Genomic DNA, 13,977 nt, shown 5'->3' on the forward strand with positions numbered 1-13,977 from the left:
TGGCTTTTCACAGGTCCCGCCCGGGGACCATTCTATTCTATCGTACAACTAGTGTTTTAAGAATGGTTGTGGTATCCACATTCCCTGGCACTTCAAAAACATCTTACCCTTTGCACAAGTCCCGGAGAAAGTGAAAATACGAAGGGGAGGGCATCCTTTATGATGGATTGGAGCAAATTGTTCCATTTTAGAATCTGTCTTGCTGACGGGTGTGTTTCTGAGATAAGGAGAACGTGTCCTCTTGTGGGACAATGTAAAGCCCTAGGGAGTTTACCTAGATTCTTCACAATGATCCCGCAAGCATATACAGAAAGCCTACTTTATAACCGCATTTCACCCTTTGCTGCACCAATGTGGAAATAACCCCCACAGCTCGTTCTCAAATTGTGTCGTATATGTCCGTGCCTCCTTTTCTAGCCAGGGCAGTTCTTTTACTGATTTTGAGTTTATGCCTCTATGAGAATCATCCACAGACCTTTTCCCCCCAAATTACACACTCTGATCCCTTCCTCCCAGAGTCTCCCGAGACGGGAAACACTGGAGTTTTGTTTTTTGGTTTTGTTTTCAACACTCCCGCTCACGTTAGCCAATTTAGCACTCACCATCTCGTTGGCCGAATATGCTCATCAATATGAGAGGACAGTAGGTCACGAATTACAAAATGACTCTCCTTTGATTGGACTTTGGCTCCCAGGAAGTCCTGTTTGACAAAAATACTGACAGAAAACAGGCAATAATTGTCCCACAGTTCTCTGGCCCTTTGCAAATAAATGCCTTACAGGACCTGTCTGGCCATTCCTCACGGAGCTGCCTCAAGAGAGAAGATGTCTGCCGGCCAGAGGTTTGCCTTTGCAATATGCATTTTACAAATAAGTGTCCTGAGTGCTGGGCCCACTCCTAGGTGAGTCTCTTTTTCTGTTTGTCTCTGGAATTTCACTGCTTTGATATTTATCTCAAGGCCTACTTCTTAGCAGGAAAGCAGATAAAATTTCAACCCACATTGAGGTAGATAGCCCCAAAGTTTTAACTTTGGAAAGGGGTGAGAAAAGTGCAGGGGTGTGTCTTGGAGAGTTTTGTAAGGAAACCTGCTGCTGTTTCCAGAAAGTTCTTTCAAACAAGCCATTCACATGTTAAGACCGAGATAATCTTTAAATACTTGGAATTATGAAGCAAAGCTGGTTTTCACCAGAGTATGTTTGATAAACCTGAGCTTATCAGTATTTAACATATGAGAAGTTTAAAATTAAAAAAAAAAAAAATTAATCTTTCCCTCATTCTGCCTCAATGTCTAGCACTCTTAACTTTTGGATATATCACCTTCTTGCTCCCATGTCAGGCAAAGGTTGAACATTTGGCCTTTCCTCCTTGACATTCAAAGTTATGTCCAGAGGCACACATTTTGACCTTAGGCCTAGGGTTAATTTCCTCCTTTTTTTTTTTTTTAATATGAAATTTATTGTCAAGTTGGTTTCCATACAACACCCAGTGCTCATCCCAAAAGGTGCCCTCCTCAATACCCATCACCCACCCTCCCCTCCCTCCCACCCCCATCAACCCTCAATTTCCTCCTTTTGAGAAGAATCACCATAGCACAGACCTGTCAGCCCTGCTTCTGGCAAAGACTTTCTTTCTCTCCTTTTGTTCTGATCCTATTTGGGAACTTGTAGCTCATTCCAGGCCAAGCCAGGATGTGCTTACCAAACAACTACGCCGTATCCAAAATTGCTGGAGAACATGTAGATCATGCCATCCGGCATGATCTGATTTGGGGACAGTATTGAAATATTTCTGGCTTTGACAGTATAGTCAGGGGATACTATCTGCCCAAACACTGTCTCCTCTGCTCAGACACTAACTGCAACGTGCTTCCATTTCCACTTTGGTCGTTTGACTCTTGGTTTAATCAAATTCTATTCTGGGATCTGATGTCCATCTCGAGCACAGCTTTGCCTCCCTGTCAGCTCCAGTGGGGACCGCCATGCCTCCTGGGCCCCACTCGGCCTGTGGTTTGCTCACAGGGCTACAGCTTCCAGCAGAAGGGGACACAGAGGTGCTGCACAGACCAGCACGGGTCTGGGTGAAGCTTCACCAGGCTTCCCTTTGCACCCTCACTTCCTCTTCCGCGTTAGCTAAAAAGCATTTTTCCATTCGGAAGATATTTTCACTTACCGGGCATTGGGTGCAAAGGGGATTTGGGAAGGCGGTCACTACAAGTTGCTTTAGCCTTCCACCCTGACGCTTTCTTAAGTTAAAAAAATAATTCAAACAACCCACATTCCTGGATTGAGACTCCTGCTGATCAAAAATGAGAGGCTGTGAGGAAGGCTACATCCGCTTTGAAGTTTGTGCCCTTGGGTCCTGGCCTCACTCAGCTGTCTCAGGGGGAACCAGAAAGCCCCCCACCCCCGGCGGGCCCCCCAGCTCCCAGCAGCTGCACTGCTGAGCTGGATTTGGCTTCAAGCACTCTCACCGCCAGGCTCTCAAGAGTTTGTTAGGGTTGCCCGGGCTGGAACACTCCGTGCTCTGCCCTTTGACAGAGGGTTGAGGTCAAAACACAGTGTTCGGATCAGTTGTGAAGTGAGACACATAGTTCAGCCAGAGGACTGGAGTTTGCAAATGACTTTTAAAAAAAATTTATTTAATGTTTATTTTATTTTTGAGAGAGAGAGAGAGAGAGAGAGAGACAGAGGACGAGGGGGGAGGGGCTGAGAGAGAGGGAGACGCAGAAGCAGGCTCCAGGCTCTGAGCTGTCAACACAGAGCCCGGCCTGGGGCTCAAACCCACAAACCCTGAGATCATGACCTGAACCAAAATTGGACATTTAACCGACTGAACCACCCATGTGCCCCACAAATGATTTTTTTAAAACACACATTTGATCAGAATGGAGCACTCCTCTGGAGCAAGGCTTCCCCAATTCAAGGCGCCATTACTAACTAACAAACCATGTAAGTTTGGGCAGATTACTCAACGTTTCTGCACCTCGGTTCCCTCAAGGGTTGTATTCGTTTCCTAGTACCACGAACTGGGCGGCTTCGAATACCAGAAACCTATTGTTTCACATCCTGGAGGCTAGAAGTCTGAAATCAAGGTGTTGGCAAAGCAGTGCTCCCTCAGAATCTGAACGGGGTTCTTCCCCAGTTTTGGCGGTGGCTGGTGATCCCTGGCATCCCCTTGGCTCATGGCTACATCCTTCTAGTCTCTGCCTTTGTCACCACAGGGCTAGCTTCACCTCACCTTTCCTCTGTGCACATCTGTCACGTTCTAAATTTTCTCTTCTTAGAAGGACACCAATCATATTGGATTAGGACCTACCCTAATGGCTTCATTTTAACTTGATTTTTTTTTTTCTGTAAAGACCCTCTTTCCAAATAAGATCACATTCGGAGGTACAGGGGTTAGAACTTCAACTTGTGTTTGGGGGGTGGGACACAATTTACCCCATAACAGTGACAATAATAGCACTTACCTAATAAGGGTTTGTGTGAAAGTTAAATTATATTCCATATATTGTACTTACAATGTCTGTGCCTGGCACATGGTAAAAACTCAGTACATGTGAAATATTCTTTAGAATTATAACTTGCTATTACTTTGATATGCTTTCTGGTTAGTAAAGGGAGGGATAAAGTTCCAGCCAGCCTTCAGGGGATATCATATGGCTGCAGATACTTCATCTGAAGCCACAGCAACAGTGAGTTATTGCTACTGGTGAACTGTTGGAGATATTAATAATCGTTTGTTTGCAAACGTAAGAGTGCCCATGAGAATAGGTCCTGAGCAGGGCATCATCTCTTCTGTTTCTCAAGGTAGGATAGAAATGTTAAAACCAATGCGTGAGTAGAGTCGTAGCTCATAATACTGGTCTTGGAGCCAGAGGGCTGGAGTTTGATTCCAGGGTCCATAGTTTATTAGCTCTGTGACCCTGGCAAAGTTCTTAATGTCTCTAAATCTGTTCCTCACCTGCAAAATGGGAATGCAAACGTGACTTGCTGGGTGAAATTCCTGAGATAATAAAGGCAATATCCCCTGCACAGTGATGGGGCGGCTTTGAGTGCTCCGTGAGTGCAGCTCTCATTATTTTTTTCTTTTTGATTTAAATAACAACATGTTTACATGGTTCAAAGACCAACAAATATAATAATATATACATTGAAATGTCTTGAGAGAGATTTGTGTTATTGCATATAAAGTACTTAGAATACTACCCCTCTCCCAGTATACCCTGTTCCCACAGGTAAACATCTTTGTTAGCTTTCTGTGTATCCTTCCAGAATTTCTTAGTGTAGATTAAAACATAGTGACCTATATAATCTTATTCCTCCCCTTTCCTTTACATACTCTCTTACACTTTGCTTTTTCCTTTTTCCTTTACAATATATCCTAGAAACCTCTCTGTATCAATTGTCCACACAACTGATCACTTTTCCATTGTGTGGCTACACGCCTCAGATAATCTATCTTTTATTGATTAACACTTAGGTTGTTCGCAATCTCTTGTACTATTAACAGTGTTGCGATGAATACTTTTATTCCTATATCATTTTGCAAGTGGATAGTTGTACCTGAGGATTAACTCGCAGAAGTGATGTAAAGGAGTCAAAAGGAAATCACCTTTGTGACTTTGCTAAAATTGCCCTACGGCCCTGGGAGGTGGGTATTACTTTGCACTTTCCCCAGCAGAGTATGACAGTGTTTATTTCCCCACAGCCTTGTCAGTGTTTTGATATTTGCCAGTCTCATAGGTGAAAAAATGGTATCTTCAAATAGTTTTAATTTCCCTCTCTCTTTTCTTGTTATTATTTCTTAGTTGAAGTGTAATTGATATACAGTATCCTATTAGATTCAGGTGTACATCATGATGATTTGATGTTTTTATACATTGCAAAAAAATTCCCACAATAAGATTGCACATCCTTTCATATGTTTGAAAGCCATATGTATGTTTTTCTTTGTGACTGTCCATATCCTTTGCTCATTTTTCCATTGAGCCTCTTGTCTTTCTCTTATGAATTTCTATGGCCACTTAAAAAACCAGTCCTTTGTCTCTGGTAAGAATTAAAAACACTTCCCCAATTTGTCATTCGTATTTTGACCATATACATGGTGTGTTTTTAGTGTGATTATAATTTTCATATTTATATTACTCTTTATTTTCAAATAATTAAGAAAGAGCACTAGACTGGGAGTTAGAAATCCTGAGAGGGATTTGGTAGGTGGCCCTTGGAGAGGAACTGCCTGAATTTGAATCCTAACCTGGCTATCAAGTACCCTCTGCTGTGTAACTTGAGGAAAATTACTCACCATCTCTGAGGCTCAGTTCATTATCTCTAATGTGTGATAATACTGGTAACATATCTTACAAGGCTGATGTAAAAATTAAGTGAAATAATAAGAATAAAGACTTAGAGGAATTCTGACATAAACTAAGCATTCACAAATGTTAGCAATGATTATTTTTTATGTTTCTTTACCTTTAAGAGAGACAGGGAGACAGACTGTGAGTGAGGGAGGGGGAGAGAGAGAGGGAGACACAGAATCCGAAGCAGGCTCCAGGCTCCTCATTATCAGCACAGAGCCCAACGCGGGGCTCGAACTCATGGACCGTGAGATCATGACCTGAGCCGAAGTCGGACATTCAACCGACTGAGTCACCCAGGCGCCCCAAATGTTAGCAATTATTATTCAATTTATTTGAATTAAATTTATCTCAGTAATCTGGACAAATACCCACACCTCTGTTAATGGGAAAGCCAGGCTTAACTCTTAAACCGAAGATATCCAAAATGTCAGTCTTTGTTTTTAATGTTTTTGATATTCATATTCAATACGAGCTGACAGATATTTATTTACCAACTACTATCGGACAAGGACGGTCATTTGTTTATTCATCCATGTAATACAGCAAATATTTACTGGGTTTGTGACATGGGCCAGACATTGGATCAGGAGCTACAAGGTAGTACTAAACATGTCATGGGGGTCTCTGCCCTCACTGGGCTGACAGTCTAGTAAGGAATATAAATAAATAAACAGCAAATGAAGCTCAGCCCAGTTCTCTGAGTGAAGCCCATGGCGTTAAGAGAGGTGGACTCCTTTGAGCCTCACCATTCCACTCTGCACTGGCTTCATCTGTCCTGGCCTCCGCAGGGACTTTGCTCCTCTAACCCTCCCTCTCTCTCCTGCATCATCAACATCTCCCTGTGTACCGAATCATTCCCATCAGCATACAGACATGTTGTAACATTTCCTTTAAATGTTGGCTCAGTCCTCCGGCTTACCCCAGACCTACCCACTCACATCCAGCCTCATGGTGGGAAATGGCACTTAGATTCAGACAACGCTCACATTTATTTGCACGGTGCACACTGCTTCCCTTAGCGCAATGTCTGGTTACTTAAGTCAGCATCTCTTGAACATCTAACGGCCCAGACTTAACGTGTCCAAAACATACCCACTGATTTGTCACCACTACTCACTGAGTTACTCAGGCGGTAAGTCGGGACTCACCCTTGACTCCTCTGTTCGTATCCTTCCCACGCACAATCTAACAGCACATCTGTTGATATTGTCTTGAAAATATATCCCAAATCTGCCCACTGCTTGCTATCTCCACTGTGACTATTCTCGCCCAAATCAGTATCATTTCTGGCTTGTATCCACCCTTGCCCACACTCTACCAGTCAGCTCTCCATCTGGCAACCAGAGACATCTCTAAATCTTTTGAAAACATAACTCTGGGTGTTACTCCTGGTCTCATACTCCTGTAAGAATTTCCATCAAGCTCAGAATCCAATCCAAACTCCTCACCACAGCTTACAAGGCAGGAGCTGCACCCTACCTGCTTCTCCAGGCACCTCTGCTACCTTGCCTTTTGCTCACGCGGCTCTGTCGCCCTACTTCTGTGCTTCTGACATACCGCCCTCAGGGCCTTTGCATTTATTTGCCCCTAGCTTCGAACACTCTTTTTCCAGACACTCACACAGCTTCTCTCTGAATTCATCCAAGTAGCTAATCAAATATCACCTTCTGTTCTGGTCGTTTTTGCTGTGTAACAAACCATCCCGAGACGGTTGTTAAAACCATACCAATTATTTTATTGGTTCATGAGTCCAAGGGTTGACTGGGCCCGGTAAAGTGGTTTTCATGGGTATCCCATGCAGATGTAGTCAGATGGTGGCTGGGCCTGGGACTATTATGATGATCTCTTCACTCATGTGTCTGTCATTCGGGCTGGGAAGACCCAAACAGCTAGGGGCTGGAACAGTTGATTCTCCTTGAGAATCTGTCTCTCTTGCTCTCTCTTTCTCTCTGCTCTCCATGTGGTAGACTCAGGGTAGTCAGTTTTATACATAGTGGGAAAAGGCTCCCAGAGCAAATGTTTTTAAATAAGCCAGCAGAACTTGCATGGCTTTTTCTAACCTAGTCTTAAAAGTCAGGCAGGCTCATTTCAACAGTGTTCCACTCATCAAGGCATTAAGAAAAACACTACCATGGGGCGCCTGGGTGGCTCAGTCGGTTAAGCGTCCGACTTCAGCTCAGGTCATGATCTCACGGTCCGTGAGTTCGAGCCCCGTGTCGGGCTCTGTGCTGACAGCTCAGAGCCTGGAGCCTGTTTCAGATTCCGTGTCTCCCTCTCTCTGACCCTCCCCCGTTCATGCTCTGTCTCTCTCTGTCTCAAAAATAAATAAACGTTAAAAAAAAAAAATTTTTTTTTAAAAGAAAAACACTACCAGCTTCAAAAGGAGAGTACACAGACCCCATCTTTGATGGGAAGAATGACCAAAAAAAAAAAAAAAAAAAAATCGTGAACACGTTTTTAAATCACTACACCTCCTCTGAGAGGGCCCTTTGACTACCCCATATAAGAAACCTCCCTCCCCTACTCCAGCCCCATGGCACTCTATCCACTTACCCTGCTTTATTTTCCTTTACAGTTCATACGTCTTAACTGACACTGCATGTCATATTTGCTGGATCCTCGGTTATTGTTCTCATCCACTAGAATGTAGGCTCCATGATGGCAAGAACATTGTCTTGTAGCCCCAATCACTTAGAACAATTCCTGACACAGAGCAAGCTCTCCATAAAGGTCCTTCAATATAGGCTCACTGGGAGCACACAAAACAAGCTCTTAAATAAGTCTTGGTAAATCAGGAAAGGTCCTGAAAAAATTAGCATTGGGCACTGCTGTTATATTGTCTTCTCGTCTTGATGAATCGCATGAACTAAGAAAACTGGCAGATCCGTGGGTTAAGAATGCAGTCCTAATTAGCTTATATTTCTCCACTCAGAGGAGCCGCATTGTCTTATTTATTGACAAAAAGATTCCTTCCCACAGCAGGTGTTTTTTCGCCTGGAGTGTGAGCTGCTCCTGGAGGTTTCCTTCTACTAAAGCTGGAAATATTTTATGGCTGGGAGATGGAACCAGGCGTACATCAATGGCCCTTCATTTAATGCACTTCTGGCCCAGAGTTAGACCTCCTGTCATGCTGATATACATCACTTTGATCTGGGAAATGACTTTCAAGCTGAGATTGAAACACTTGGAGATAGGTTTTACTTGATAAACACATTTCATCTAGGAATCCAGACAGTGCTTTACAAATACTTCTCCACTCAGTCTAATAACTCAGCAGGGTGAGAGGCAGGTGGTAGGCATTGTACCTATACAGCCCTTGAACTACAAGAGATTATCTGCCTAGTGAGTCAGAGGAGCTTGCGAGGGAGTGTTAGGCTCAGAAGTCCCTATCCAAGAACACTCACCTCCTATCTTAACATTTGCATACTGCATTCATTTCAATAGCCCCTTCCTTTGGCACAATCTACTATTTCCTCCTAATAATTCCCCACAGTCCTGCCATATTTTGCCTCCAAGTATCCAGGCACCTGGTGCATGAAGGGAAAAAACCAGAAGTTCCCACACTTTTTAACTTATTTTTGCCTAATTTCATATCATTTAGGTTTAAACTTAAAATAGATGCAGGAAAGAAACAAGTTGTCCAATGAATGCGCTTTACCTGGAATTGCTATACTAGGAAGGAAGGAAGGAAGGAAGGAAGAAAGGAAGGAAGGAAGGAAGGAAAGAAGTTTTTGTTAACTTTCTGTATCTCAAAATGTCTAAAAATCATTAAACTATTACATCCAAAAATTATTGACTAAGCTATGAGCTTTTAAGTCATTTCAAAGAGGCTTTGATTAGTGATATAAGGGGAGGTAGCATGGGGGACAAGGAAAGATTGCAGTGAACTAGGAGCAGAGAGAGGTAAATTCTCCATCTGGTTTTGCCACTAATGCCTGACTTTGGATAAGTAGTGTAATTCTGGTTTTAGTTTCTCATCTGTAAAAGACAACTAATAACACCTACCAAATTTACCCCTCGGTGGTAGAATGAAAGATTAATAAGAAAATGAGATTTTAAAGTTGACTAGTAAAACTAGTAGACATATAGAAGAAACTGCTTAATAAGAAAAAAGAACACATTTATTGAATATTGTGGGCTGAATTGTGCCCACCCCCAATTCATATGTCGAAGCCCTAACTTCCAATACCTCAGAAAATGACTGTTTGGGGAGACAGGGTCTTTAAAGAGGTAATCAAGTTAAAATGTGTTCATGGGGGGGGGGGGGAGGCTCTGATCCAATGTGACTTATAAAAAGAGTCCTTATGAGAAGAACAAATTTGAACACAGGCCGTAGAGAGGAAAGACCATGTGAAGACACAGGGACAAGATGGCCATTTAGAAGCCAAGGTGAGGCCTCAGAAGAAATCAACCCTGCAGATACCTTGATCTCAGACTTCTAGACTTCAGAAGTGTAAGAAAATAAATTTCTATTGTTTAAGCCACACAGTCTGCAGTATCTGGTTATGACAGAACCAGTAAACCAACAAATACCCTGTGCCTGATATCTAGAGGGCTGTAAGTCTCCTCCCAAGGCAAGGATGTCATCAGGAGACGTTCCTATGGGGTCATTCATGGGTCATTCATGAGATAAATCCAAATCATGGTCTGGGGGGGCAATAAAAGATCAAAGGCAGAGCTCTGTACTGAGTCCAGAGTGTGAGTTAAATCTGCAAAAAAGAAAAGAAGTTCTCGAGTTAGAAGCTAAAAAGGAAGGGAATCGGTGTGATGTGGTGCTGATTTTCAAGCAAAGGATGGTAGAGAACAGTCTATAGGCAATGCCAGTATTTTTGGAGCAGGGTCTTGCTACCTATGTGTGAAATAGATGAACCACCTTTCTCATCAGCCCCCATCACTGGCTGGGTCCTAGGCTTGCTCAACAAAGGACTCTAACTCATTCTGGAGTATTTGCAGTGGATTTTACCTCCCCGTACATGATCCTTCAGTCTGTACTGTACCCTCTGGACTAGTTATTCACTGAAGCTGATCTCATCGGCAGATGAGAAAGACAAAAGTAGCATACCCCTGGTCTATCAGTGCAGTTTCTACAACCAAGAGATAATCTCTTTGGGGGAGCTGTTAAGACAAAATTCTAATGCGATCATCTGAGTAAGTGATAAATATAAAAAAAAGATAAACAGGAGGAGATAACCTAGTTGAAGGCAACAGGACTAATACTAGAGAAAGAAAGTTATTGGAAAGATCCATGCAGACATTAGTAGACAGAACTTAGAGGAATTCCTGAAATTAATGATAAACTACCTCAGTGACATTTTCAGGCTCGTGGTGGCTTCAAGTTTGGGTTCTATTGATATAATGGGTACCCCCAACTAACTTGAATTCTACCCCTTCAGATTCATGAATATCCTCTAGACGTAGCCAAGCATCATTTCCCAACATTGCATGAATATGAGAATCAACTATGGTCCTTTTTTTTTCTTCCAAGATTTTATTTAAATTCAAATTACTTAAAGTATAGTGTAATATTGGTTTTAAGAGTAGAATTTCATGAGTCATCACTTACATATATTACATGTGCCCTCCTTAATGTCTTTCACCTGTTTAGCCCATCCCTGCACCCACCTCACATCTAGAAACTCTGTGTGTTCTCTGTAGTTAAGAATCTGTTATGGCTTGTCTCTCTGTTTTTATCTTATTTTATCTTCCCTTCCCTTCTTCTATGTTCATTTGTTTTGTTTCTTAAATTCCACATATGGGTGAAATCATATGGTATTTCTGTTTCTCTGACTTATTTCCCTTAGCATAATACACTCTAGCTCCATTCCCATTGCAAATGGCAAGATTTCACTCTTTTTGATGGCCAAGTAATATTCCATTATGCACACATATACCACATCTTCTTTATCCATTCATCAGTTGATGGACATTTGGACTCTTTCCATAATTTGGCTATTATTGATAGCACTGCTGTAAACATTAGGTGCATTGAATGAATATTTTTGTAACATTTGAATGAGTAGTGCAATTGCTGGGTCATAGGTAGCTTTGTCTTCAACCTTCTGAAGAACCGCCACACTGTTTTCCAGAATGGTTGCACCAGTTAGCATTCCTATTCCAATAACAAGCTGAACAGGATTGAAAGTTTCCTAGCTCACTGATATTGTTATTTAGAATAAAATCTCTTTTAGATCAGGGATCATAGTTTTTCTTTTATTTTGTTTTGTTCTTTTGCACACCATTATACCCCTCATGCCTAGCAAATAGAGACAGTTAATAAATATTTGATGAATGGATAAATGAAAGGATGCATGAAGGAATGAGCTAATTAAATGAAATATATCATTGCAAAAATGCTTATGACATAATAGAGAACAAGATTATATACAAATAGGTGCAGAGAAAAATAAATTACACAAGGAGTTTAGGGAATGCTCATGGGGAAAAAACACATTATGCCCAAGATGAGATCATGTAATAAGTAGGAAATAGAAGGTCAAAAGGCCTGAAGACATGAGAAAAAGTAGCTTATCTTGGGAACTTCAAGTTCAATGTGGCTAAAGTTTTGATGGAGAAAGTGAGGATGAAGAATGAGGAAGGAGATAGGCTGTACAGAGCTCTCTAGACCATGTGTCCTAGTTTCCCACTACAGCTGTGACAAATTACCACAAATTAGTGGCTTAAAGTGATACAAACGTATTACGTTACAGTTCTAAAGGTCAGAAGCCTCAAGTGGGTCTCACTGGACCAAAATCAGAGTGCTAGCAGGGTTACGTTCCTTTCTGGAGGCTCTAGGGAAGAATCCATTTTCTTGGTTTTTCCAGCTTCTGGAAGATGCCTACATTCCTTGGTTCATGGTTTCCTTCCTTCTTCACAGCCAGCAATAGCCAGTGGAGTCCCTTTTCATGTTTTGAATTTCTCCTACCTCTTCTTCTGTCTTCACACCTCCCTGATATGCTCTTCTGCTTTTTAGGAACCCACATGTTTAGAATGAGTTCACCCAGATGATACAGAATAATCTTCTCTTAGTCACACCTGCAATGTCCCGTCTGCCATGTGAGGTGAACATTTATAGATTCTAGGGATCAGGATGTGGACATCTTTGGGCATCACTATTCGGCCTGCCACACCATGTTAGAAAATTTGGGCTTTATCATAAAAGTGATAGGAAGCGTAAATAAACATTTTCAGAAGGGGAATGATACGATCAAATCCTGCATTTTTAAAAGATCCTTGTGTATGATTTATGGAAACTGGATTAGGGAAAAAAGTATTGTCATCTGGGAGAGATGTAATGTTAGTGTAGAGCAGAAAAGTGTCTGGCAGAGATGAAGGGCAAATGGACTTGAGAGTTAGTTATGAGACTAAATAACAGGTTTTCGTTGTTGATTAGATACGGAAGATGAGAGGGAGGGTTGCAGGCTAAGAGAGACAATATCCAAGTCTCTGGCCAGGGTGACTGCATAAATGGAAGTGCCATTTACCAGGACAATACAGGGCAAGCAGCAGCTTTGAAAGGAGGGGAAAATAATGAATTTGTTTGGAGAATATGGTGAGTTCAATGGGGCATAATGAAATCCAAGTGCAGACCTCCAATTGGGAGTTATATCCAAGAGCTTAAAATCCAAGAGAGGTGTCTGGATGGCAGACTTATCTCTCAATGTCATTAGTATGTGCATGGAAACCAAAGCCCCGAGAAAGTGTAGACATTTTTTAAAAGACTGGTTCAAGACAGGGCCTTGAGGAAAAACAGCCTTTCAGAGACTGTCTAAGGAGGAGGAGCCTACATAGTCTAGGAGAACTGGGCAGCAGAGAAAGAAGAAATGAAAGGAGTTCAGTATCATTCAGTCCGAGGGAAGAGGCTGTTTTTAAACAGCCAGAATGGCCAACTGCATTGACAGCTGTGAGGAAGTCAATAAGACAGGCAATGAAAGGACCAAGTGTGCCACATAGCTGTCTGTCATCATTGACTCTGGCAAGAGCAGTGTCCTTGGGGCAGGAGGGCTGAACAGTGATTGGGAGGTTAGGAGCAGGAGATAGGGTGCAAACTACTCTTTGAAGATAGATAAAAGGAGGAGAGAATTTCAGAGGTAGCTAACGGGACACATAGTGGTGAAAGAGAGGAAACTTTTTTTTTTTTTTAATGAAAGAGAAACATAAATATGTTTATAACAATTCCTTTAAGAAGCGACATTGTGGAGGGGCGCCTGGGTGACTCGGTTAAGCGTCCGACTTCGGCTCAGGTCATGATCTCACAGTTCGTGAGTTCAAGCCCCGCATCAGGCTCTGTGCTGACAGCTCGGAGCCTGGAGCCTGCTTCGGATTCTGTGTCTCCCTCTCTCTCTGCCCTTCCCCCCGCTCATGCTCTGTCTCTCAAAAATAAACAGTAAAAAAAAATTTTTTTTCAAATAAGAAGTGACATTGTGAAGGACGGGAGGGAAATGGGGGTGCCTGGAAGGTACTCAGAGTGTTTTATTTGCTTATTCATTTGCTTGTTTCTACTTAATGGCAAAGACTTGAACACAATATATAACAAACTGAAAAACAGTTGGTAGCAAGGAAGAGTTTTAATGGAGGACAAATACAATTGGTCAAAGTCTCAGAGAAGTGCTGGAATC

General features: G+C 42.2%; 1 protein-coding gene across 1 annotated transcript in view; it reads left to right on the forward strand.

Annotated features, from left to right (window-relative positions):
* The first annotated feature begins 824 nt into the window (after positions 1-824).
* Positions 825-13,977, forward strand: part of C9 (complement C9) — a 53,506-nt gene continuing 40,353 nt past the window's right edge. Inside the window, exon 1 of the mRNA XM_042907946.1 lies at positions 825-901. Within this exon, the coding sequence (XP_042763880.1) occupies positions 825-901 (77 nt within the window). The remainder of the gene's footprint in view (positions 902-13,977) is intronic.

This window comes from Panthera leo, chromosome A1 (genome assembly GCF_018350215.1).
Source record: "Panthera leo isolate Ple1 chromosome A1, P.leo_Ple1_pat1.1, whole genome shotgun sequence".
NCBI lineage: Eukaryota > Metazoa > Chordata > Mammalia > Carnivora > Felidae > Panthera > Panthera leo.